At 38.5% G+C, this 26,025-nt stretch overlaps 1 protein-coding gene across 1 annotated transcript in view; it reads left to right on the top strand.

Moving 5' to 3' along the window:
• LRRIQ1 (leucine rich repeats and IQ motif containing 1) overlaps positions 1–26,025 on the top strand; it is a 120,392-nt gene that overhangs the window by 34,067 nt on the left and 60,300 nt on the right. Inside the window, exons 12-17 of the mRNA XM_048501554.1 lie at positions 1,278–1,405; positions 8,354–8,427; positions 8,995–9,090; positions 15,716–15,764; positions 19,041–19,508; positions 23,711–23,906. Of these exons, the coding sequence (XP_048357511.1) occupies positions 1,278–1,405; positions 8,354–8,427; positions 8,995–9,090; positions 15,716–15,764; positions 19,041–19,508; positions 23,711–23,906 (1,011 nt within the window). The remainder of the gene's footprint in view (positions 1–1,277; positions 1,406–8,353; positions 8,428–8,994; positions 9,091–15,715; positions 15,765–19,040; positions 19,509–23,710; positions 23,907–26,025) is intronic.

Below are 26,025 nucleotides of genomic sequence, written 5' to 3'. Positions count from 1 at the left end.
CCATATATCTAGTTCTCAGAGTGGCCAAAGCTGTGAATAGGTAAATCCAGAGACTGGAGACATGAGCAGACAAAACAGATATTTCTGCAAACATGAGGAAAAAACAGGCTTGCAGAAAATCTGAAATCTTTTTTTTAAAAAAAAACTTTGAAGAAGAGGGGTTGAACTACCCAAAGTTATAGAAGCAGTAGTTGTGGCTTTAAGAAACAGGTGTCCTCAGTAGCCATTGCTAAGCAGCTACAACAGTATTGCCAGCTATCAAGCCTTGGTTTCTATCAGTTAAAGGCAAAGAGAAGGAACAGACCCTGTAGAGCAGTGGTGGCGAACCTTTGGCACTCCAGATGTTATGGACTACAATTCCCATCAGCCCCTGCCAACATGGCCAATTGGCAGGGGCTGATGGGAATTGTAGTCCATAACATCTGGAATGCCAAAGGTTCACCACCACGGCTTTAGAGGGTTGTTTTGGCCTTTAAAACAGCATTCACTGGGGCTATGCCTGGCAGCATCCACCAGGTGACTTGCTACTACCTGACTTGCATGATTAACCCAGGCCTGGCTGTTTCCACCTGCTCAAGTGCAGCCATCCCCTGAAAGCCAGTGTGGTGTAGTGATTATAGTTTCAGAATGGGATCTGGAGAACTCACATTTGAATCACCACTCTGCCTTGGAAACCACTCTGCCTTGGAAACTTACATGATGCCCTTGGGCCAGTTACACATTCTTATCCTAACTTACCTTGCAAAAATGTTGTAAGGAAAAAATGGAAGAGAGGGGAATGCTGTAAATGTTTGAGTCACCATTGTGGAGAAAAGTGGTGTATAAATGAAGCAAAAAATATATAGTTGCAGGGAAGGTAAATAAAATGTACATTATTGATGAGTATGAAGGAGAGATGCAAGCAGGAAAGTGTAAGGATTTGAAGTTTGCCAGGAGGAGGGAAAGAAGAAAATAACAAAAAATAGTGTAGGGAAAAGTATAAAAGAGAAATGAGATGTTCCTTGCAAGTCCTTGTGAGTTCTCCACTATGAAACTTGGTGTGGCATGGTAGCCAACACCACACAACTGGGCCCAGTCAGCACTGTGCAAATGGGCCATAGTTTTTTCCAGGCAGGGGCTGCCAGGGGAAGGGAAGGAGGGAAAGCAAAATAAGCTGGGAAAGAGGAGAGCCTATGGTGGTTTTCAGAGAAGGATAACAAAAGAATGGATGTGGGGGAAATGAAGCCTTGCAGGTCCCCTGCTTTTATATTTCTAATACATCACTAATTTACATTTAGATCCCCAAATTGGAAAATCATGTTTTGTTAAGAGAATTATACTTGGAAGACAACAGCATCTCAACCTTTGAAATGTTTTCTAATTATTGGCTGCCTTTGCTTCAGGTACTTTCCTTCTCACAAAACAGGTAAAACTTTTTTTGAAAGGGGGGGGGGGATGAAATTCACCAGAGTGGTTAACTATGTCTGATAACCTAACTAAAACTGTCATAACATTTAATATTGTGAGGAAAGAAAACAAAAATCCCCTTTATGCTCTTTCTCCATAATCTGTACAAGTTGATATAGCCATTATTGTTTCTATGGTACTTACTCCAAAGCTGCCACATCGTAATTTCAAAATTATAATTGAATTAGCCTGTGAATATTATCTGTGAGGTGAATCTAGATTATTTGGTACCCCACATTTTTAGTAAAAATAGAAATTTCTGGCCTAGAAGTATCATTTTGTCTCATTCGTGCTCTTTGTATCACTGTAAATGGGTTCTTTTTTAAAAAGAGAGGACAGCCCATGCAGGCCTCTGGAGAATCCTGCAGAATTTCACTAAGCCTCAGTTTAAACAAGGCTTATGCTGTTGAACAGTGCTGAAACTTTAGAACTTCATGAGGAAAAAATTCACGTATTTAATAGAAACTTCTTTACAGTGTATATCCCAATTGAAATTATTGTATGTATCACAACCAATATTTTTATGGGGACTTGAATCCTCACAGTTCCTTAATCTGGACATTTACTACCTTGTGATCTCAGAGTTCCCTGACACTGAAGAATTTCAGCCATGTACTCTCAAGTGCTGTGTGTTCAGAACAAATAGTAAATGCCAACTCGCCCCGTATTAAATTGAACACCACTAAATCACATTATTTTACAGGCTATTTTGATTTTCTCTGCTGTCTTGGAGACTCCAAAATGAATAAAACACAATCATAGCTGAATTAACTTCTTACAAACTTTTTAGAAAGTTAGGACTGAAATAATGGCAACTCATTTTGATTAGCAATATTTACATTTCTTAATCTTTTTTATTTCTATATGCTTTCTTCCTTTACCATCATTTTTATCTACTCTGCTTGGTTTTCAAGATTTATATTTTGAGCTAAAACTATCTCATAATGAGCATGATCCTGCTGATATTATTATGGGGGGGCACTTAGAAGGGTAGTAAGAAAGCTGTGCATCCTTTCAAAAAACTTTCTACCCCAGGAGACTTTTAGTTGCATCCAAGCCATTTATTCAAACCAGCCTATACCCTAGTGCTGCCTGGTTTGATTCTCCAATAGAGCTATTTTCAAAACATCCTGGATTTTGAAACTTGGGGTGCAGGAGTTTCAAATGAGACCTTCTGTGTTCAAAGTAACTTCTCTACCACCAAACCATGGACACTACCAGGGATCTTGGTCCTTGTATTTATTATTTATTTTATTTTATTAAACTTATAGGCCGCCTTATCCCCGGAGGGCTCAAGGCGGCTCACAACATGGCTGTTACATCAAACAGCAAATCAACAGCATAAAATACTAAAATCATTAAAACCTAGAATGTCTTCCAGTTTTTGTTTTCCTTATATTGCAAAACAGCTGGTGAGATACTTTCTGTTGTGTAGAAGGAAGCACTTCATCATGATAATTGAGCAGATATTTGGCTGACATTTCTTGCAGGAAAAGCTTCACACACCTCTGCTGCCTGTGTCAGCATATGAACGTAAATCCTTTGCTCAAAACTGAGAATGAGGACAAAGTGGATAGCCATGATGACAAATATAGCTACCATGGAAGACAAGATCAGGAAAAAAGATGATTAAAGCAGTAGAAAGCCTAGTATTTCAGTAGTTAATTTTTGTACTCTCTTTACCAATATGCCCATGTTCTAAGCAGCTCCATAGGTCTTTGCTATGGCATAAGTGATTGGATGTTCTATGGAGAAGGACTGGATGTAATGAAAGAAGCTGCTGAAAGAATAGCTGTTTTTTTGCTTTCATCCTGCAGCTGATACAGTTGTGTGATTTCTTCTTCAGAGTGTGCACTGAGTGTCACTTCCTCTGTGTTGATTGTGGGAGGCTCCTATGAATGCTAGGATTGTAAATGTACAAATGCCTTAAGGAAAAAGTTCCAAGCAGCCAAGCATAATTTACAATAAATAGATGATTACAGATTGACCATAGTATAGAAGAATTTACTTTTGAAGATAAGCATGGATGCCCATCGGCCTTCGTTTTCACAAAAAAATAATGAGTGACTTCTGATTTAAAAAGAACACTGTATACATTATAAATGTTAATTTGAGAATGACTTGGTATCATAAGCATGCTGGGGATGTAACATCCGCACTGAATCAGAGAGACTTATATTTCAGATCTCCATGGGACTTACCATCATTTGGGAGCAGTTATGGTAAAGGTCAAGATGCTTCTCAAACTTGTCTCCCTTTCCTTGACAAAATAAAAGTCCGGTAGCACCTTAAAGACTAACAACATTTATTCCCCTTTGATTTTTTCTAAGACAGAGCTCACTTCTTCATATACAATTATCCTATTGTGTGTGTGAAGTGTCATCAGGTCACAGCTGGCTTATGGCAACGCTATAAGGTTTCAAGGCAAGTGGATCAGCCAAGGTGGTTTGCTTTTGCCATCCTGTGCAAAGTCTTCCTCTCAATGGCCTTTACCACACGAGCAGGGGTGCACCAGCATAGTTCATCCCGGTGCACCCCCCAGGGCTGTTGGCATGAACAGCCCCACTGGCCCAGCAGCCGGTGGCTCAGTGTCCACATGGGCTGCACTGCTCCCAATGCCCGTTTACCTCCTGCCGGCTCTTGTCTTTTTGTGGAGGCCAGGGTTTTTACCAGCCCCACGCCAGTCTAAATGGCCCATGCAGAATGGGCCAATGCCTCTTAACTTCTGATATCTGATGAGATTGGCTATACTATAACATTCCATATTGTCCTCCTGTTGCATATCCTGCAATTACAAATGACAAAAAAGTGATGCAATAGATAGTTCTTTTGTATATTTTATCTATCTTCACTGCCTTTCCTTTTTTTTTTTTTTTGATGGGTGGTGGAATCTGAAATCATTTCAGGACATACTCAGAATTGGGCCATAGAGATGGCCATTTGACATACAGGGAACAAGTTTCCCAGATCCTCCACCAATTATATCTTTTTGGCAATTTTTTCCACATAACTGCATACACATACACCCAAGACAAACTTTCAAACATTATGGAAAAGTAATTTTCATCCAGGTTTCTATAATACATTTAATTAGTCCTCATAAACCTGGAGGTTCTGCCTTCATTTTGCAGGAAGAGTTATTCCCACATATCACCCTCCCCAACATATCCCAAGTGCACTACTGTAGACCCTACTGCATCCCTTGCAAAAAAAAAAGGTGCCATGTCTAAACCTTGTAAGAATATGGTCTCAAGCTATCGACTGTAGCCTGTCATGGTTGCAATTTTGTTAAAGCACAGGAAGGTCAAGCTGTAAGGGGCAAGGATCAAAAAAGCCAGGATGTTTTTTTGATAGCTGTGTACTTCAGTACAGAAAGATTGGAACACACAGTATCTGTTTGCAATCCAAAGCATGTACAATAAATTATAGAACTTTAGTTTCTGGACTGTGGTTAAGGCCATGCATGCATTTTGTTCCACATAACTTGCACATGTTTCTTCCTGCTGGCAAGAAGCAGGATCTGACTTTCCATTTTTTCCAGCTTATCAGTTGGAGAGAGGGTTGTCTGTGCAAACAATTGATCAAACACTTCTTTAGTCATTTTCCACACACAGTGTTGTTCCTTGAAACAGCACGGAACAGCTATTTTCCTGGACTGCCCATGTTGCTAAAGCCTCAGGTCTTGGTGGCCCTAAGCCATATTATGCTTATGGATTAGTATATATAAAATGGCAGAATGGCATCAAGAAGATTTCTAATTGCAATATCCTTGCCCTATTTGTCATAGATGCCCAACTCCAGGTTTTTTGGGGTCCACAGCAATATATATGCAGGTGGCCTCATCTCCGAACTCATTTTGAGGTGGGTGATGGGAGTTACTTCTGTTCACCACCACCATTGCCTTGCCATGATTGACAGTGTCAGCTAGGAATGACCAACAGAGTGGTATAACTCCATTCTGCCCTATGAAGGACTTTCAGGCAGCCAGGCTTTTAAATATTTTTGTTGTACCACTACAACACATAAAAGCCCTCTGGAGGCAGTACAGTGGCAAATCTTCCTTCCCCTCGCAGTGACCTCTGAATTGGGCTGCCCATTATGTAACATGTCAGTTGTAAGTAACACCTGAAGTTTAGTTTCTGTAAAGAAAATCTAAGTTCCTCTTTTAAAATCCTGCCTAAGTATAAAACTAATAAAAATAATTGGTTTGTCTGTTAAATCTGAATGTCGTGTTCACATTCTGGAGTGCAGGCTTCAGCACCTTACTCTGCTCCCCCCCTCCCTATATACATTTTCCATTTCAAGTTTGTTTCAGTTTTACTTCTTATTAACTCCCCTTGCTATATTTGTCCTGCTTCTTCTCTAAATGATACCAGAAAAGGAAGCCATTGGACTTTAAAAAAACTCTTACTTTTGTGTCGTCTTTGTAATTTATATCCTTTTAATGCCCAGGGCTGTAGGAGAAGGTCAAGTGGTATTAAGTTTTCTGTAATGTCTTTTGTCTTTCTGGTTTGAATTTTCCTTTTTTTAAAAAAGAAAAAGATCACCAGTGAAATGAAAGCTATAGAATGACAGAACAAAAAAAATCTGTCTTCTGTGCAGGACCGGACTTTTAATTCTGAAAAGCAAATAAGACATCCAGTCTCCTGTCTGCAGTCCTAAGCACATTTACCTGGGAGTAAGCCCTATTGAATATAGTTGGACTTATTTGAATGCTGTTTGTATCTTTCAGCCTATGCTGTTATAGCTTGGAGATAGACCAGTGTAGAAGTTAGACATCATCCTAAGCTCTTCTGAGATAGTGGTTTGGATGGATCATTTACTTTTCTGTCCTATCTTGAATGCTAGGGGAAGGAAGTAACATTTTATAAAAGCAAATAAATATAGCATGTAAAAACTGTAAACAGAATGAATCGGTATTTAGACTATTGAGCTAATACCTCAAAATGCACACACAAACACATTCCCACTAAAAAAAACCCTGCTTTTAAAAGATGTTCGTGATCTGACGAGTCTAAATAATATATCTTAGAGCACAGAAATGTTTTTGTGAATGAAAGCAAAAGTGTGTGTGAGGGAATGGAACAAGCAGAAAGAACTGAAAACCACAAAAGAAGAATAAGCTTCAATGCGTACTTTACAATGATTCCTCAGATGATCTGATAGTCTGGAATTGCATTTTGTTGTTTCTGAAGATTGGTCTCTAATATTTTGTATTTTCTGTGGCCTCCCACAAAAGTGTAAGACAAGGATTATCATTAACATCCCAGATCCTGTCATCTGACTTGCGAACAGTGCTTTCCTTGTGATGGATGCCTTTTGGAATGTAGAATTTTGCTACTTTTGATTTTTCACCACAGTGTTTTTCTTCATATGGATCTGTATTAAAGCATAATACTGCTGATACAGGCGTAATGGCTAAATCAAATGTAATCACCACTTACTTGACAGAATCCAATGGATCTTCTAACTGTGATACTTTGCCTTGGCTTAAGGAGCATTTCATTGACTCAAGAAGCTCTTTTTCTGGCAGAAGTGCTTCTTGCAACAATGAAAGTTCTTTGTGCCAAAGGAAAGGACCAGCTTTAGATGAATGGTTTCATATGATCCAGTCCTTTGTCTTCATTATTTATCGAAGCCTGTACTTTTTGCATCTTTCTGGGGAAAAAAAGGTTAACACTTCAGGAAAACCATTTCATTCATGCAGTAACAGAAACAAAAGCCAAAAACTCAGTAAATATAAGATGGTGTTACATTTTAGAGGTAGGTAGGAGAAAGCATGTATCCTAACGCATTTAAGAATTGCCTGCATGGAAAGCACATTTTGAGCCCTTCGGGAACTATGAGTTAAGTGCCATAATGCAAACAGATGGTGAAAGGATCAAGATTCTACAGTAACTAATCGATCTGGGTTGGGTTCTTGATACTAAACTTTCCTTAAGCAAGTAAGCAACTCTCTGTCTCCAGTGGTATAAGTAGACTACAACAACTTCAGCCGGAGGACAAATATTAATGAGAAGGGAAGTGCTTTATGATCCAGAGGATCAACTAACTTACAGAAGATAACAGGTTTCCCATTTTTCCTAATTCTTTAACTGAAGAGGGTGAACACATCACCTTCTTCAGAGAGGGACTATAGGTCAGGATAGAGCTTGTGCTTTGCATTCAGAAGGTCCCAGATTCAGTTTTGAGCATCTCCCATTTTAAAAGGCCCATTTAAAAAGGTGATGTGAAAGGTCTTTTCCTGACATCCTCGAGAACCATGCCCAGACAAAGCAGACACAACTGACCTCAATCGTCTAATAGTCCGACTTGGTATAAGGCAGCTCATGTGATCAAGCACCACTGCAGGGCTTAAAGGAAGTGGTCATTTTGTTCTTTCTCTCCCAGTGGCACAGCTACTAGAAAGTGTTATGGAGAAACTGTGCTTTTCATGGAAGTCTACTTTCTAGGAAGGCTGACCTTCACAACTTCTGAGAACCACTGCTCTTACAGAATTGTAGGAACCCCTGTTCTTACAAAATTGTAGGAACCTGATCACTGTTGTCCAGTTTCAAACAATGTCTAGCTCCTCGGATAGCTAATGGGCACTCAGTTTGATTCCCTAATACACATTTCTTACCTTTTGTGTTCCTAACTTTCTTTTACCAGTAGGTTTTGCTTTTATTTCATTTTAGATTAAATACATATTATAACATTTTTAATATGCTTTATCATTTAATATATTTTATCCTTTATTTACCTTATACTGGTCTGTGACCATAATAGAGTTTGACATGACACATATATGCTTGATTGTTGGTAGTGTAGTTCTATAATACTTATCTCCTACTTATGCCTCCATTGTTAAGAGGGCTGTTGCTGTATTCTTCTGTAAAGATGTTGTTCTCTTTTTTTCCCCTTTAAGCTTGACACACCTTGCACCTCTTTTTTCATATGTGTCATTGGAAAAACTGGACGTTAGTAACAACTGCCTGTTAGGTGAGTGGTTTCAAATTGTTACTTGGAATCTCAGCTGCTATACTGTAACATGGAAATGAGTTTAGTTGTTAAAATGCATACAAAATGAGGCTTTAAATGTTTATCATGCAGTTCTCGAATGCTATTGTTAAAGCTGACATACCATTTCTCCCCACCCACATTGACTTGTATACAGACTAGATGTTTCTCAGGTGGAAAGATTTCTGTTCACAGAGCACAGTTTTCCCTTCTCTCCTAGCCCACAGCAACCTGAAATACCCCATTCTGTTCTTGGAAGAGAGGGGACCCCCCCCCGCCCGTGACAAGATTTCTGGGGAGAGGCATTTCAGTTGCCATGGAAGAAGCACACTCCCTGAATAAAAATATTGCTCCCGTGGAAACATTAGGCTAGATCCAACCTTCATCTTAATTCCATATTATAACAAAGCTGCTTCCAACATAATCAGTAGTAATAAATAATACGAAATTAAAATCCATGGTAAAATCAATACAATACAGTAACATATATTAAAGAATAAATAACAGAATTATCTCAGTTTATATTTCCCTTTTTATTATCATATGCAGACCTTAAGAGTGTCATCCAATGGCTTACTGGCTGTGATAATCTAAGAGAATTATCCCTATATGGAAATCCACTTCTTCAAGAAGAGAACTGGAGGTAAGCAAATGAGATAAAAGTGGTGTGACAAGGATGGCTGAGATTGGTTTGGAGTAAGTCCCATTGAATAGACCTTAGTAGACTTCTGAATAGACCTGCTCAGGATTTATGTCTTGATGGTAGTGATAAGGCAGGTTATAACTCTTCCTGACTAAACTGCAGCAATTGAAGGGGTTGGTTATCAGAGCATTTGCATTTTCCTCCCTTCTTTTCCTCCCCCTCTCAAGAGTCCCTTTAAATAACTTTAATTTCAGATGATCAGAGAAATTGTAAGGGGAAGGGGGAGGGAATTGTCTCTCAGAGTAGCATTTTTTTTCTAGAAGACATTGTTTACAATGGACTCTTGTTTATAGGAGCAATTTTGCCAACAGAAAAAAGTTAGATTGGTGCTTTGTGTATTGGGTAGATGGTCAATATAGATGTAATAATGATGGAAGCTTGTGCAGGGAGATTTGTTTGCCTATCGTTGTCTTCTACCAGGGGTGAAGTCCTCTCTCACTATTTTAAATTTTAAAAATACATTCCTTTGTTGAAATAGTTTAAAGCACTTTCTGGGAAGAGATTAAATTCATATTTGTCTCTAGTTGAGTATCAGTAGTTATATAAAGATAATCAGGTTTTTTTACTGAAAACCTTTTTTAAAAAAATTATTGTATCATTTGAATATTCCATTTTATATTAATAATCTTCTTCATTAATTTTCAAACAATACATTTTCCCCTTTTTCCCCTCCCCCCATATTTTCTTCATAATTTTATCAAACAGCAGTAAATTCATTCTTTGTAATCTCTTCTCCCATATTTCCTCCTTGACTCCAGCTTCTTTCATCCAGTCCACATATATTGTCCATATCTTCAAAATTTCACTCTGTTTATCATGCCAGAGTTTATTTTTTGTTATTATATCGAAAATGTCCAGTGTCACTTGTTCCCAAATATATTCCAACCATTTCTGGATTGTCCATTTTTTCTTTTCTTTCCAGCCTAAAGCTAATGTTGCATGTACGGCTTTAATCATTATTTTATACATATAGCTATATTTTTTATCCACCCTTCTATCCTCCATTACACCCATGAACATTAAAGCACTATTTAAATCAATGTTAATCTTCACCAGTTTCTCTACATATAACATTACAGTTGTCCAGAATTTTTTCACTTCTGTACATTCCATCCACATATGACTATAATATGCCTCCTGGTCTCCACAGTGCCAGCATTTGAAACTGAGTCCTTTAATCATGTATGCTAGTTGTTTTGGTGTTCTATGCCATTTCAATATCACTTTTCTTTCCAACTCCATATATTTCTCAATCTATATTTTTCCAATTGTCTATTAAATTTTCAGTTTTTCCAGTCTCTAGAAAACTTCTTTCTCCCATTTTTGATTCAATGTTCTTATCATAAAGTCTTTGTCATCAACCATATATTTATATATGTGTCCCAAAATTTTCCCTTTACATTTTTCATATAGTTCAAAACATTTAGCCATTATACATTCTCCTCTTATTCATGAAACCTTTATCCTTTCCCAAATGTCCCTCAAAACCAACCAGTTCTCATTACCTCCTAACTCTATAAAATTTTGTAATGTCATAATTTCTCCTCCTTTTCTTATCATATTTGCAACAGTTTGTATTCCTTGTCTGTATTTCCTTGAAAACCTATTTGATCCTACAGAAACAAGTTTTCCTGTTCTGTTCTGAAAATGGATGAAGTTTTAGATTATTAGGCAGGGAGACCACTATTTTCCCCCCCAAGCTACCCTGCCTTTTGTGGTCCTTTCCTAGAACTATAGAGCATGATTCTTTTCCTTTATTTAGTTGTTCTCTTCTTAAAGATGAAAGGAAAATATCAGCTTATGTTCTGACCCAAGGCAATTTTTAATGAATTCTTTCATATATGTTGTCAGAAATGAGAATATTTCCTGAACTTCTTTCATACATTACCATATTTGTGTTTATAGTTCTGTGTAAAGGCAAGAACGTAATTCTCTCTTTACTACTTCTCTGAAAAAAATATTTATCCTCCTGGTATTTCTTTCACCTGTGATTTAGATTGAAGGCATTATCTGCTTTGTATGGATATTCTACTTGAGTTGCTTCCATGGGGAGTGCTTGCTTCACACACACACCCTTACCCCGACAGCAGCTCTTTTTATTTTGACTTCTACATGATATCATCTTGTTTTTATCTACTGTCTAGATTTTCCCTGGCACTGCTGTAGGTTTCCCTAAACTAAACAAGAAGTCTTAAGTGTGAATAGGAAGGTGCAGATTTTCACTTTCTGTACCACATCTGGCACATTTTTCCTCATGGCAACAGACTCCCCAGCAGACTTTTTGCTGCTGCTGCTGCTACTGCTAGTGCTACTACTACACTATAGTGTTAAAATACTATCACAATGAGAATAAGATGGAGAATTGCTCCATATAGAAGGAGGTGGTTATCTTTACACATCTTTGCTGCCCTCAAGGTATCATCACAAAGGCTAATTCACTTCAGAACAGAGTAATCACCCTAGTATGACCGTGATCTTCCTGTTACTTCTAGTGTACTTCTAGGAAATACTTCTTTACTCCATAAATAATTGAATTGTGGAATGAGCTGCTGTGAAGGTAACAACAGCCACAAACACAGATAGCTACAAAATGGGGTTAGACAGATCATTGGAGCATGTTGATTAGTGGCTACTAGACGTGGTGAGTGAAGGGAAGCTTCATCTTCAGATCGAGTAAAGTTCTGAATTCCAGTGGTGGGAACCAAATTCAGGGAAGGTCTTGACCTATGTGTCCTGCTGCCCTCCAGGGCAATTGGTTGTCTGTTGTGTGCAGTACAATGCTCAGATAGACCACTGGTATGATCTAGCAGGGCACTTCTTATGTACCTTTAAAGTCTCCTTTTGTTCTCTCCAATATCTTTTGTTAAACTCATTTTCTGGCTTTGCTTTTTCATTTGTTTATAGATGCTTCTTCGTGTCACACTGGTTCATTGGTGGTAAGAGGAAAGCAGGAGTGCATCAGAACAGCTATCTTTAATAGGCATTTCGTGTTAGGAACTGGTGTGGAGCTGACATTTCTGTGTTGCTACAACATTACTCTTTTGCCCTTACTAATCTTGGCTAGTCCACATGGCATAGCAGTGATTGGAAAAGTAATAACAGACAGTTATAATGTACAAGTGACACTTGTCCCTTCAGTTGAGATCACTGATCACCTGCATTCATGTGGAAATATGCATTGTTGTGATAATAGAGATGCAAGGTTCTTTGAAGTTCACGTGAGAGTTCCTAGGACTCTGAGAGCAACTTGCTTTCCTGGGGAAGAGAGACTTAAAATGCACAAGAGAGTCAACAAGAACAGAGCTGCATTTCTGCAAAGAGATAACCATTTGCTAATACTGCCAGGGAGGTCAAGGAGGATAGCTGTTGTTAAAACATGACCTGCGTAATGAGATGTGTGTGATGCTTTAATAATGGGGAGATGGGGGTTCATCATACCTCGCGGGAGCAACCTCCCTAACTCTGGATTGGGTTAGAAACATCCAGCAGGCTAGAATAGGAAGGGTTAAAAGGTTTGAACATCTGGTTAAAACTGTTCAAATGCTAGGAATTGGAGTGTCTTGCATGAAGCAAGCATGAGTCAGGATCAGTGTTTGCTCCACAAGAAATGAAGGAGGGAGATGCAAAGGTAACTTCTGTCTGATTAATGTTGTCTTAGAGAAATGATGTTTCCTGTTTTCTTCCTTAGATCATCTATAGCTAGTAAGTATGATAGTCATTTTCCCTTGTCTTGTGCTCTAGTTTAATAACCTGTAGTTAATAAAGTCTTTCCTGTTTAAGAGAACAGACTGGGTTTCGAATTCCTCACCATGTGCCTGATCCATGCTCATGCAGTCACACACACGTGCAGAAGGATTGAAGTAATTTGGGAACTCATCCCTTTGTAAGTGCTGAGAGGCATGCTTTACTAGTGTTCCCCAAGCTGCTGGTGAACATGGGAGGCTGAATTTAGTTTGGGGTGATGGCACTGAAGAAGAACACACTTATATGCATGCAGACACTCATAATCATGTTGTCTCCTGGTATTCATTCTTGAATGTATGTAGATGCATTATACTAAGTCAGACCTCTGGTCCATCTAGTCCAGTACTGTCTTCTACTTCTCTTCAGTATCTCAGTTTCCTAACCAGATGCCTCTGGGAGATTTCAGACATCTCAGGTTTTGAACCTGGATTATTAGTCCTCCACTCAAATTAATTTTCTGATTGGTTTCAATTCATGATACACTACACAATGTCGCTAAACTGGTGTTTTGTAATGTTTCCACTTTCACTTCTTTGCCTGTGATTACTACTTGTGCTTTCATCTCTTCCAGTTCTTCCAGATTTATTTTCCCTATCAAACTTGGTTAATGAATGCACCCCACTCCCCAAGTTTTTCAAAACTGAATTAGTTTAACCCAGCATCTGCTTATGCACTCAGAAGTATTTATATGCTTAGCGAGCTCACATGGACACATGAGCTTTCCCATTTAGTGAAAGATTCAAGCCCCACAGAGCATTGGATCACATAGTCAGGGACATCTTGCATTCTTAATATTATACATACAGCATGAAGGGTAGGAGGTAGGAGATCCAAGTCCCTGACATCCAGTCTGTGTCTCATCATGAATGGGAAATGGAAATACTGAAAAGTTGTTATTAGAAATCTGTACTTACATTCTTACATGGTGCAGATAGCTTTTATTATGACTGCTGAAATCAAAGATTAATTTCTCTTAAAATATTGCCTACTGCATGACAACCTCACAGTCTTACTGTTTGTAGCTGAATTATATTGTTCTTAATGGCTGATATTGTACATAATGAGTTGTTGTTTCAAGTAAATTCAGGTTGAAATTAAACTTTGGTATTCCTGAACTATTCAGTTTCTTCAGTACTTTTTGACACAACAGAATTTCCATGATTGGACTGGAGTCTGATTTATTTAATAGGATAAAGTATGGATTTGCTGAATTCAGCATTGACTATTACTTCAGGCAATATGTTCCAATGAACTTTACATAACCCCTTGATACCAACAAAGGAATTAGTTGTAAAATTTCCCAATTGGCTTCTGACTTTCATGTTCAGCCAGTGATAACACTGAAGAAGCTGAAGTACTAAGAAATCACTTTTTAGAAATTAAACCCTGGGATCAGTTTGAGCACTCCTTGGGGGAATGTGTTTCATTGCAGTAATGATTAATAGAGCCTCTTAAGTGACAGAATATTCACCAGGAAGTTTTCACTAAATGAAATATTGACTCAGCCGTCACCAGGAGAAACCCAGCTGGAAAAACTAGTGCTAAGATCCCATGGCTCTAAGAAACGATACTTTCCAGCATTCTTCAACTTGATATGACACCTTTTCAATATATCATTGTTCAGCACTGTCTCTAATAACTCTGCAGTGAACATTCAGGGCTATAAGTTCAGTAATATCATGTAGCTCTTTTGTATAAAGTACACAGAGTGGATTTGTTTAGTCCTGGTATCAGTCTTTCTAGCTGTAATTACATGAACAGAACCATGAGACAGCAAAAATTGAATAAGGTGCACTGCAATCCCAGGAACACTTTCCTGGAAGTAAGCATCATTGAATAAACCTGGATAGTAGTCTTGGTAGACCTGCTTAGGATTTGTATTGTCAAAGGCTTTCATGGCCGGAATCACTGGGGTGCTGTGTGGTTTCCGGGCTGTATGGCTGCTAAAACACGAATGCTGCTAGAACACGGCCATACAGCCCGGAAACCACACAGCACCCCACTGCTTAGGATTGCCCTGGTAGTATCACTGACTTCAGTTCATTTTCTGCTGAAATGAATGTGATGTTAAAGACATATTCTTGGCTACACTGTGACTGAACTTGGAATTCACTGCAGAATGGAGCATTTAAAGGTTAAATTTAGGTAGGCCTAGAAATAAATAGGACTTCTCTGTGTGAGGGGGCTGCATATTCCCCTTCCCCATATAAATTATGCATGCCAGAATGACTGATCTGAGATCACCAATGTGAATAAACGGCTGCTGCACAGGCAAGGGCTTTTTCCTTTTATTTCAATATCTGGTCAACATGGACACACATTTCTAATGCATGATCACAGCTAACCCAGTGCTTAAATGAACGGAGTAGTGAATTCTTGTGACACAGCACCCAGAGAGTTTGGACTTGGTACTGTTCAAGAAAAAGTATCACAGATGCTTCTGTGAGGTGCATGTTGTGAGGAGGTTGAGTGATGGCTCCAATGTATAATTTTCAGATTATTTGTTCTTGTGTCCCAATGTCACAAGCAAACAAACAAATAGATAACTGATTAGGCTTCAGTCCAGAATGCCATGAGCACTGCTTGGTTGGAAGCAGAAAAGCAAGTTCGTAAGCTGTTTTCTCCTTCATAGCCGGCTATAGGGAAAAGACCTGGTTGCACATATGTGTTGAATCTGCTGGACTGTAGCTTTTCTGCACTCTCGATGCTTAGAAAAACAACATATGTTCAATCTCTATACAAAGGTCATTCTATTAATAAAGTAGGAATGTCCAGAATTCAAGTAAGTACTATAGCGTTGATATTCTTTCACTTTTGAAATTATTTCCCTACTTAAGAATGCAACCCAGAAATCCAAAGAAACTCTTAATGGGTGAAAACCACTTACATTTCTGATGCAAGATATACCCGAAATTAAGAACAAAGGGAAAAAAGAGGGCCAGATCCAGGAGAGTTTGGAAGCATTTATCCAAAGCTCAAGATTAAAGAAATTAAAGCGAAGGTCAACCAAAAGAAATACGCCAGATTCGCGTAAGAAATATTTTTTCAACAAAATATATTTTTAGACTGTATATATTTTTGAGAATGGATTTTTCTATGTATTTCTCTTTAAAAAAATTATAACTCCAAGAATTTTATGAATATCCATGTTGGTAATTTCTTTATAACAAAATTCAGAGGACATAGAATGAATGAACCTGTGTCTACTTTCCATAAACTAGGTGACACACAGGTTGATCCTGTACAATATTTACTTGGAAGTAAGCCCACACTGAGTTCAGTGGGCCTTGCACCCAAGTATCCATAGGATTGTAGCCTTAGCTGCAGCTTTGCTAAGAGCAGTATAAACCTGAGCAAACTCCTTGTCTGTTTGACATCCCACTAAGTTATGAGGCCCTGTAGATATGACCTCAAGTATGTAAGCTGCCAAAGGTAATCACTGCTAGCTTTCCTAATCCATGTTTCCTACACCATGCCTGCTTGGTTAAATTGCCTGCATTGTTCCTGCTTTCAAATCCACTATGTATACCATGTTTAAGAATTACATGCTTTAAAAAATTAATTACTCTGTTCTAGTAAATGTCTGTCAGTTAATCTTTTGACACTTAGTTGTAAGTAGCTGTGTAAAAATGCACTTCCGTTTCAGTGTTTTGGCTTTCAACAGGCTGTTATATAGATGCCTGGAAATAAAAGACTCTAATGGAAGTTGAAACCCTTTTAAATAGTCATAGTTTAAACAGATGAAAATGACAAAAAAGCTTATAAAAAGAAATGCGATTGAGGAAATATAAACAATAAACCTCTTTAAAGGTCTTTTGCGAAACAAGGCATTTAATGGTCTTTTGCAAAACAAGACTGGAATAACAGTAAAATTAATGGGCAAATCTACTTAAGTTTACTTGTCAAAAATTTTACTTTCAGGGTGTTTTTAAAAAATATTTTTAAAAAGAAAACAAAAACATTGTTCAGTCATTTACAGAAAATTAAGAGTCTTCAAGATGAAAAACACAATTTAATTAAATATTATATAACTTTATAATTATCCGTCCCATTTAACACACTGGTATAGATATATAGAAGTGGAATAAAAATATCATCTAGTTGATAACTAAGAATCTTTTATCTCTGTAGAAAAAGAAAAATTATATTGATTTGTCTTCAAATTGAGATTACATTGAACAGTACAGTATTATTTCAGATTTTATGAATGGTATTGCAGACATTAGTATGTTAAATGGCAAAATTTCCTATTTGTAGCCCCTGTATGGGTAGGTCTTTTCTGCACAACACAAATGAATGGTCTTGCAGATGTCTTTTTAAAAAACATTTTTGCTTTTTTGTTCAGATGGCATGGAAAAATAAAGTGGTGCCAGCGAAAACAGGTCTTTTCCCCACCATTTTCTGCTGCTCCAGGGATTCTCCATGGTGCCTGCCATTTACTGAAAAGTTTATCAGGACTGTTTCCTTTGCTTGCATCTCAGCCAGCCACTATTTGTAAAGTACATGAATAAATTTAGCTTTTCCTGCTGATGATGCGCATGTGTCATTTTTCCATTTTTTGTGTTTTCTGTGATGTATCTTCAAAGCTACAAAGACATGATATAAGAATTGATTCTCATACTGTGTCTTTATAGCTTCAAAGACATGTCGCTAAAAATTTTAAAAATGGAAAAAGCAACATGTGCACATTATCAGCAGAGAAAACTAAGTTTATTCATGTACTTTACAAGCTGAAATAGCAGCTGGCTGCAATACAAGCAGAGGAAACAGCCCTGGGAAACCTTTCAGCAAATGGCGAGAGGCATGAAAGATCCCTTGAGCAGCAAAAAATAGCAAGTGCAAGCTGCAGAGAAACTGAAAGTGAGAGCTTTAAACCTGGCAGGAAAAATTAAATGTTTCCTGATCTTTGCACAGCTATCAGGAAGTGTCTTCAACCCATCTTGGGGGTAAAAGATCACTAGCTTAGCATTTTTTAAAAAACCCAGGTTGAGCAGAAATAAAACACCTGAGGACATCTTGGGGAAAAGACTGTGCAAACTTCCTCCCCAAAATGTTTCTTTTAATATCTTCAAGACGTCTTATTTGTATTGTGCAGAAAAGACCACACTAGAGTGATAAAAAAAGCTTTTAATTCTAGAGTTGCTCTTTAGTGAGACTGGTTTCATTTGTGTATAATAAATGATGACTGAACCATTCATTTTTATTATCATGTGTTCTGTAATGTAATCAGTAGAAGCCAGGTAAGAAAATGCAGATGATGCGCATGTGTCATATAAATGCGTTTATATGAATATGAATATATCTTTGCCAGAAGCCTGGCAAACTATGGTTTCCACTCTTTCAATGCCTATCAGGATTTAGAACTATATCCCTTATTATAGTTCTGTTCTCACAACATCTTATCAGGTTGGTGTTTTCATGGGGTATTGCAAAGGAAGTTAGGATGGCACTTCACCTCTTTCTACCTGTATATGGAACTTTTGACCTAATGTTAGAAATAGAACTAGTATGGAACAGATTGGCCCCAATAAAACCAGATGTTTATAACTTGTAGCTGAAGTCCTACTCCTGCTTCCCCATCAGTGCATGGTCATCTCTTCAGATTAAGCCTCTGGAGATGTGGTACCTGGCAGGTTTCTGAAATGAGACATATTATCAGCAACATTGCATGAATTTTGCTCCCTCCTTCAGCAATAAGTGCTCCCTCCTTCAGCGACAAGTGCTCCCTCAGTGGGGCCCTCTCTGTGACTGTCCTGCCACAGAAGTGCAACACTGTGTGTTTTAAATGTGCATTGCAGAAACCTCTGAGACAGAGTCTGTAGCCCTACCTAATGAACCATGGAATATCCTGGATGAGGTTTATATAGTACTGGGGGTGGGGTGGGTGCTTGGGGGTGGGAAAATATTCTTATTAGTCACATGAGCGCCTTGGTTCACCATAGGCCAGCAAGCTGAGCTATGTATATGAATGGGTATTTGTAATGTTTGATGCATGGATATATTTTATATAAATTGTATCATGAAAGTGTAAAGAAAATGTTAATGGTATACTTTTTCTAAATATGTGATTGAATCATAAACTGAATAGAATTTGTAGAATTACTCATTTTTCTAAAATTGAGAAATACATTTCAATATTTTTCCCCAGATGTGTGGATGCTGTGCAGCGCCAGTGTTGGTATTTTAAGAAGCTCATGAAGCTCAGTAGTGAACATCGTTGTGCACATGAGTATGGTGTTCTAAATGCTACTGAAGAAGAGGAACCAGAAGAGCAGACAAATAATGTGAACCAAGAATTCATTAACATCACAGAGAAAAATGCCTTCTTTGTCACTGGTGCAAAAGAAAATAAGCAGAACTTGTTGGATATGCCTGAAAGATTGATTGCTTCTGGCTACACTCAGCCCATGTCTGTTAACTCTTTCACGATGGTCCCTGGAATGGGAAGGAATCAAGAATGTAGGCAAAAGAAAGGGATTATTCATTATGCCCTTAATCAGAATGAAGAAAGCAAAGATAGCAATGTTTTAGTCAGTCCTGAGAGGAACAATTTTAGCAAGCAAATCATGGCAAGTAATGGAGGAAATTATCTTCAACACTTTGACAGTTCTCAAAAGTAAGATTCAAAAGTCAAATCACTTTATTATGGAAATGTAACATTATCACAGTATCATCTTAATACAAAAAGGGGCATCAGTGGAGGCACTTGCAGATGGTTTTTCAGAAATAATCATAATCCAATAGACCGTTAGACTGAATTTAATATTAATTTCTATTCCCTCTTTCAAGTCAAAGATAACACAATTCCAATTACCTGACTAGCCAATAGATGTTTAAGAACAGATATTAATATTCCTGGCCCCTCCATGGTGATTCCTGGCCCCTCCATGATACGGCTGGCCTCCACCCGGGCCAGAGCCTTTACAGCTCTGGCCCCTGCCTGGTGGAACACTCTTCCATCAACTGTCCGGGCCCTGCGGGACCTTGCTGAATTCCGCAGGGCCTGCAAGACCGAACTGTTCCACCGGGCCTTTGGGGAGACTAGCCGTTGATAGGGGCCCCTTCCCCTTTCTTCCTTCTACTCTTGTTTACCGCTGCTACAGCATGCGGCCCCTCCTGTCCTTCTTTTTGATGTATGTTTTAGAGGGAATTGTTAGCAGGCGCCATCTTGAATCAATATTAACATTAATTAAAAATTTTATAGGCTGCATTTTAATGGGGTAGGGTTTATTTTTATAAGAGCCATCTTAATTCTTATTTATTGTTTTAAATTGATTGTGCTCTGTACTGTACACCGCCCTGAGCCCTTCGGGGGAGGGCGGTTTATAAACCCAATAAATAAATAAATAAACAAACAAACAAATAAATAAATAAATAAATAATATCTGCTCTGTCAACACAACTATGTGATCTGCAGGTTAAGAAATGAGGATCCTGAATTAAATTGTTATGTTTTGTAGAGCCTTTGGTTCTACATTGGAAATAGTTGCTTAACTTATTTGTATAATGCCATTGTGCAGTGCTGGGTAAGTACCAGAGGCAGCCTAAGCAGTCTAATAGTACTGGCTTCAGTAGACTTAAAGGGGTTTAAAGGTACTTAGGACAGCACTGCAAATAATTGTGTGTGTCATGAAAATATCACATATGAGCGTTATCCTGTTGCAAAATCTATGTGTTAGATCCATGCGCATAAACATGTTCCTGAGTTTATGGCCTAAGCCAACATGAAGAAGAATACAATGGGTTTTTGCCATACACTCATCTCAGAACACTTATAGCTATATTGCATATGATTCTCTGCCCCATATTAGATAACAGATATGCATATCTGTAGAATCAAGTTGCTTGTAGATTGGAAATCTGAACTTGGAGCCACCTTCAGAGCATTCTTGGTCCATCAAACTGTCTCAACTTCTGACTCAATTTCCTTCAAATCAACCACCTTAATTGCTTACATTTATATTCTACGTTATGTCCTGTGGGCAGGTTGGGTAACATTTTAACATGATAAGTCATTATATATTCTGCCCATGATAGTGTGCTCACAAGTATGGGGAGAGGGATTGAGATGTAAGTCACCCTTAAGGGTCTGATTCTACGCACACTTGTTCAAAGTAAAGTAAAGAGGGGGAGGGATGTTAATTTCTTTGGTTTGGTGCAGTTGATGGCAGAGTCTCAGAGTCACTTGTGCTTACATATTTTCAAGATGTGTTGCCAATTCAACCATCAATAATGGAATAAGAATGATACAGAAATTCTATTGAACGTCTTATCAGAATCTTGACATTAATGTATTTGAGGCCTTGTTCAAAGCAGTGTTTTCACTAAAGTATACATCATCAAATCCAGTATGATATACGTCAGTGTTTCCCAACATTTTCAACGTCACAGTACCCTTGACCTCACTCTTCATATCTCATGGTACCCCTGCCATCCCCCACCTTCCCCTCCCAGTGCCCCTGCCTGCCACCCCCACCACCTTCCCCTCCCAGTGCCCCTGCTTGCCACCCCCACCCCACCACCTTCTCCTCCCAGGGTGAAGGGAAGAACTGTGGGGCAGGAAGTGGCTGCTGACCTTATGGCAGGTCCTGGCCCCTGGGCTAGTTCCTTGTCCTTGCTGGCACTAGCAGAAGACACCACAAAAGTGAGGGGGGCTGGTAGCATTGCCGCAGTACCCCTGGGACATTCTCACGGCACCACGGAACCCTGGTTGGGAATCACTGGTATAGGTAAACACATTGTTCACCGGAGAGGCAGAAGGCATTAACACCACAGCAACAAAGAAGGCAGTCACAGAGACAAGCAGAGCCTTTAAACCTGAGGAGGAGGAGAATGAATAATAGCAGTACATTGCAGTACTCCTATTATACTACTTACAACTTGCTCGAAAGTAACAGTTTTTATAAGAGTTGAGATTTTCATAGCAACAACCCTCTCATATGCAGGTTCTCAGTTTGTTCGTAGTCTCCACTTGTGAGCTAATTAAAAAAATAAAGGTGTTAGGTTGGCTAATTCAAAAGAACAAGCATTCAGTCCAGTGACAAAGTGAAATAATCTCACTCAGCTTTCTTTTAGCTTCTTAAGGGATGCTGTTATATTCTGAGACCTATTAGGGCTATAGAAGAACAATAGCTCAGCCCCAGTTGATCTGTTTCAATATTATATCAACTGTGACAGTACTAGATATAGAACTAGCAAATCCTGAAGTTCTTCAGAGTACATGATATACTGCCAGGAATACCGTTTTCATTGCTTGACCTTGAAATATGAATAAGTAATTCAGTATGTGTAAGTACATTTTGATGTAATGAAGTCTTATACATATTTCCTGTCACACAAGTAGGAATATCTTCAAGAGGATTAAATGTTCGTGTTTTTGGTAACACGCTTATTTGCATGCAAATTTTATTTGCTGCAAAAACACTCTTTTTAATTGATAATTCACTTTCCTGTATATTATCTGATATATACCAATCTCCTCCCCCTTCAAAAGCCCCACTACATATAGATAGTTGTATTCATGAAAAGGGGTACAAAGTGGATGGACTGGATTAGGCTCCTGTTTTGTGTTATACTTTAAAGATATAGCTGGATGTATTATGGAAGGCTTTCACAGCTGAAATCAGCTGAACCAGACTTTGCTTTAATATGGTTTATGTTTCATGCAATCTCCAGTTATACTGGCTGTTGTGGGTTTTCCAGACTATGTGGCCGTTGTCTGGTAGTTTTTGCTCTTAATGTTTCACCTGCATCTACAGTTGGCATCTTCAGAGGCACAGAGAAACACATCTTACCTTGACATGCCTCTGAAGATGCCAGCCATAGAAGCAAAAATTATCAGACTACAGCCACATAGCCTGGAAAACCCACAACAGCCAGTATAGCTGGAGATTGTATGAAACATAAACCTTATTAAAACAAAGTCTGGTTCTGGTCAACACTCTTGAATGGGACATCTACTGGGAATCCAACAGAAACCATCTTATGTTCTGTGATGGAATAAAGGCAGGATATAAATGGAATAATTAAATACAGCACCAGATTGTTTAAAATTCATCATAGTACCATCTTCAGTTGTTGTACTGTCCCCATTTGCTTAAACCTATGAATACATATGGATCTGTAGTTCAGGATTTTGTCCATTAGTGTTTCTCTAAACTGTGAAACATAAAAATGGTGGCCCAAATAAATTGAGACCATGTACACACTTATGCTCTGTCTCGCAGCAAGTGTATTTTCCCTTTGCCATAGACTTCCAATTTCACAACTTTTTTGCCACCATACAGCAGATCAGAAAAGCCAAGTGGCTTTTGAATGCAAGCAAAACATGACATTTTCTGTCACTTTGCTTTCTCCATGAAGCTAAACACTGTACTACGTTTTTTCTGGGTTTTGTCATACTTCCCTGCCTTTCTCTGTTCACCCAATTGCTCTTCCAGCCACACTACTCTTCATTTTTTCAGGCTGCTGGCCAATCAAAAAATCAACAGACTAGTGAAATCTCTTGAATTTTTGATAGTCCACCCCCTTGCGAAGAAGACAGCACTTACACACAGAAAATGCAGCCACAGGAGAAAGTGACTGGTAGCCAAAATGGAGGATGCTTTGCAGCAGGGGGCTCCTTCAGAATGGGAAATCATGGGGGGAAACCCACAGCAAGGCACCCAGCTGCTCTGCAGCAGTAAGTGTACAACAGGCCTTAAAAATGGTCTTCAGAATGTCCCCATACACTGTGTATGTGCATAAAGTGACTTCCAAAGAAAGACCAGGCATGTATCATTCCTGAACTCAGTATTTTTCTCTCTCTGATATTTATAGCTCTGCAGCCACAATTATCCAATCATACTGGCGAGGTTACAAAGTTCGGAAAGAGATCAACTTCTATACAAGGCTACATATGGCAGCAACTGTAATCCAGTCTTTTTGGCGAAACTACTGTGTCAGAAAAAAGACTGTTGGGTACAAAGAGGGTCATCATCTTATGGACAAGCATAAAGCTGCTACGATACTTCAGGTGCTACGATACTTTCCCATGAAGACACTTCAGAGGCTACAGTGGTACAAAATGTTGTAGCCAGAATTTTGACTAGAGTGGGACCTTATCACTTCAGCCCTGTTTCATCTCCACTGGCTTCCAATTTATTTCTTGTTTCAACTCAAGGTGCTGGTATTGACCTTTGAAGTCCTATACTCCTCCTCCCATATAAACCTGGCCATCCTTTACAGTCATCTTCTGAGGCTCTATCTGAGGCCAGATATGGCAATGTGATAAAGGGCCTTCTCAGTTCAAAACTTTGGAACCCCCTCCCTAGGTAGATTCATCTGTCTCCCTCTAACATTGTCTTTCACCAGGAGTAGAAGAGGGTTTTTTTGTTCTGTTTGGCATACCTCCAGCAATTTCTCCCTTACTGTGTTGTTATGCATGTTTGTGCATTTATATGTTTGAACTGAATGTTTGTAAACTAACAGTAAAACCTGGTGTGCAACAAAATACGATGGGATCTACAAAATTCTGAGTTGTCACCAATCTGCCTTGCACAGGCTCGTGTCAGTGCATCCTATCCCCTCCACTTGCGCCCCTGTGCACCTCTTTAAAAACCAATATGCCTTGCCTTTTATATATGTAGATATTTTTATTTGAAATGCTATTTGAATGAGTTATTGATGTTTTAATTAATTGTTTATTTTATATATCTTTTTAAATGCCATTTTAATATTGAAATGTCCTGATGTTTGCCACCTTGAGGATCCTTTTTGAGTGCAAAAGCAGCTTAGGCATTCTTAAAATAAAAATAATACATTAATAATTAATAATTGAGTAGGTGTTTTTGTCCATGGGACAAACAAAAGCTAGGGAGGGAGCTGTTTGTATTAATGAAATCACTGATTGTAAAAGTGTTGTGTCTCTTATTGAAATCCCCCTCATCAGTCACTGCTCCATTTTTTACCCTCGTAAACATAAGAGATAAAAATATTCTTAATTATGCTATATTGACTTGCAAACTTGTCTGCAGAGAAGTTTTGATGTTGGTGAACAAGAAAGTAATTGCTGCATTTATTTGTAATATCTGCTACCAAGAGAGCTTTCTGTAAAACTGAACCACAGGTTAAACAAGTTAATGCATTGGCCTTTATTATTTATTTTTATTGGATAGTAAAGGGTTAGATCCTATAGCTTCCCAAACAGCAGTCTCCTTTCCCCTCCCAGCAGCCACCAGTGACCAGCTGTAAGTGCCAGAAAATGGTACCACTGAGAAGAGGAAAACTTCTCCTCACTCTTGCACTAGTATAGCCTCTTCTACCAGTGCAAAGAATCACTTGTCAGCAAGATCCATCTCATTATTATTTTAGCCTTGTGAATTCTTCTTGTTCCTATTCTGCTTTCTTCCCTGACAGTTTTTTTAAACAAAATCCCAAACAATATTGCACATTTATAGTTCCCATATAGCATATATGTCAGAACATTAGACACACAAAAAGAGCAAAGGCTATAAAATATCGAAAGTGCAGCTCAAGTGCCCCTGTACCTTTTTGACCTCTTCACCATTTTTCACCAGACTTAAGCAAAGTTGAGGCTTAAGAGGACCCCATCCTTAACTCATTCAGATTCATGCTAAATAGTGTTAGATGTTAACCAGAGTTTCAAAGTAGTTTAAACCTTGGGTTGAAATGCTGACGTCCAATACAGTTAGTGTCCAATAGTGTTCATGTTTTCTAAAAACCACAACCTTTAGGGTGACTTGTAGCTAACAAGTGTTCTGCCAGCATTCTGGGCAAATAAAAAAGTGAAGGGGGTTTTTTTACTGCAAACTCTCTTATATTATAATTTTTTTCCTTGGAAAAATAGCCAAAATTGATTATAGAGGTGACAGTGATTGGCCTAAGTTTAATTGCTGATGTGTCTACAGATGTTGTCAGGTTTAATCAGTGTGACATTTTAAGTGTGTTTTGTATTTTTGTGCCTAGTAATTTGAAAGTTCGCACTTAATTCTTTTTCGTATATCTTCTTCCCTTAAGCTTATTGTAAGTCTTGAAGGAATTGTCAAATAATTAATTAGTTGACCTTGGTTTGCAGTTGAGGGAGTTTTAGGATTCCATTCTCCTTACTTGAGCCAAATTTCCTGAGTATTCTG

The sequence above is a fragment of the Sphaerodactylus townsendi genome, linkage group LG06 (assembly GCF_021028975.2).
Source record: "Sphaerodactylus townsendi isolate TG3544 linkage group LG06, MPM_Stown_v2.3, whole genome shotgun sequence".
In the NCBI taxonomy this organism is placed as follows: Eukaryota; Metazoa; Chordata; class Lepidosauria; order Squamata; family Sphaerodactylidae; genus Sphaerodactylus; species Sphaerodactylus townsendi.
This window is presented reverse-complemented; position numbering and strand designations above follow the sequence as displayed.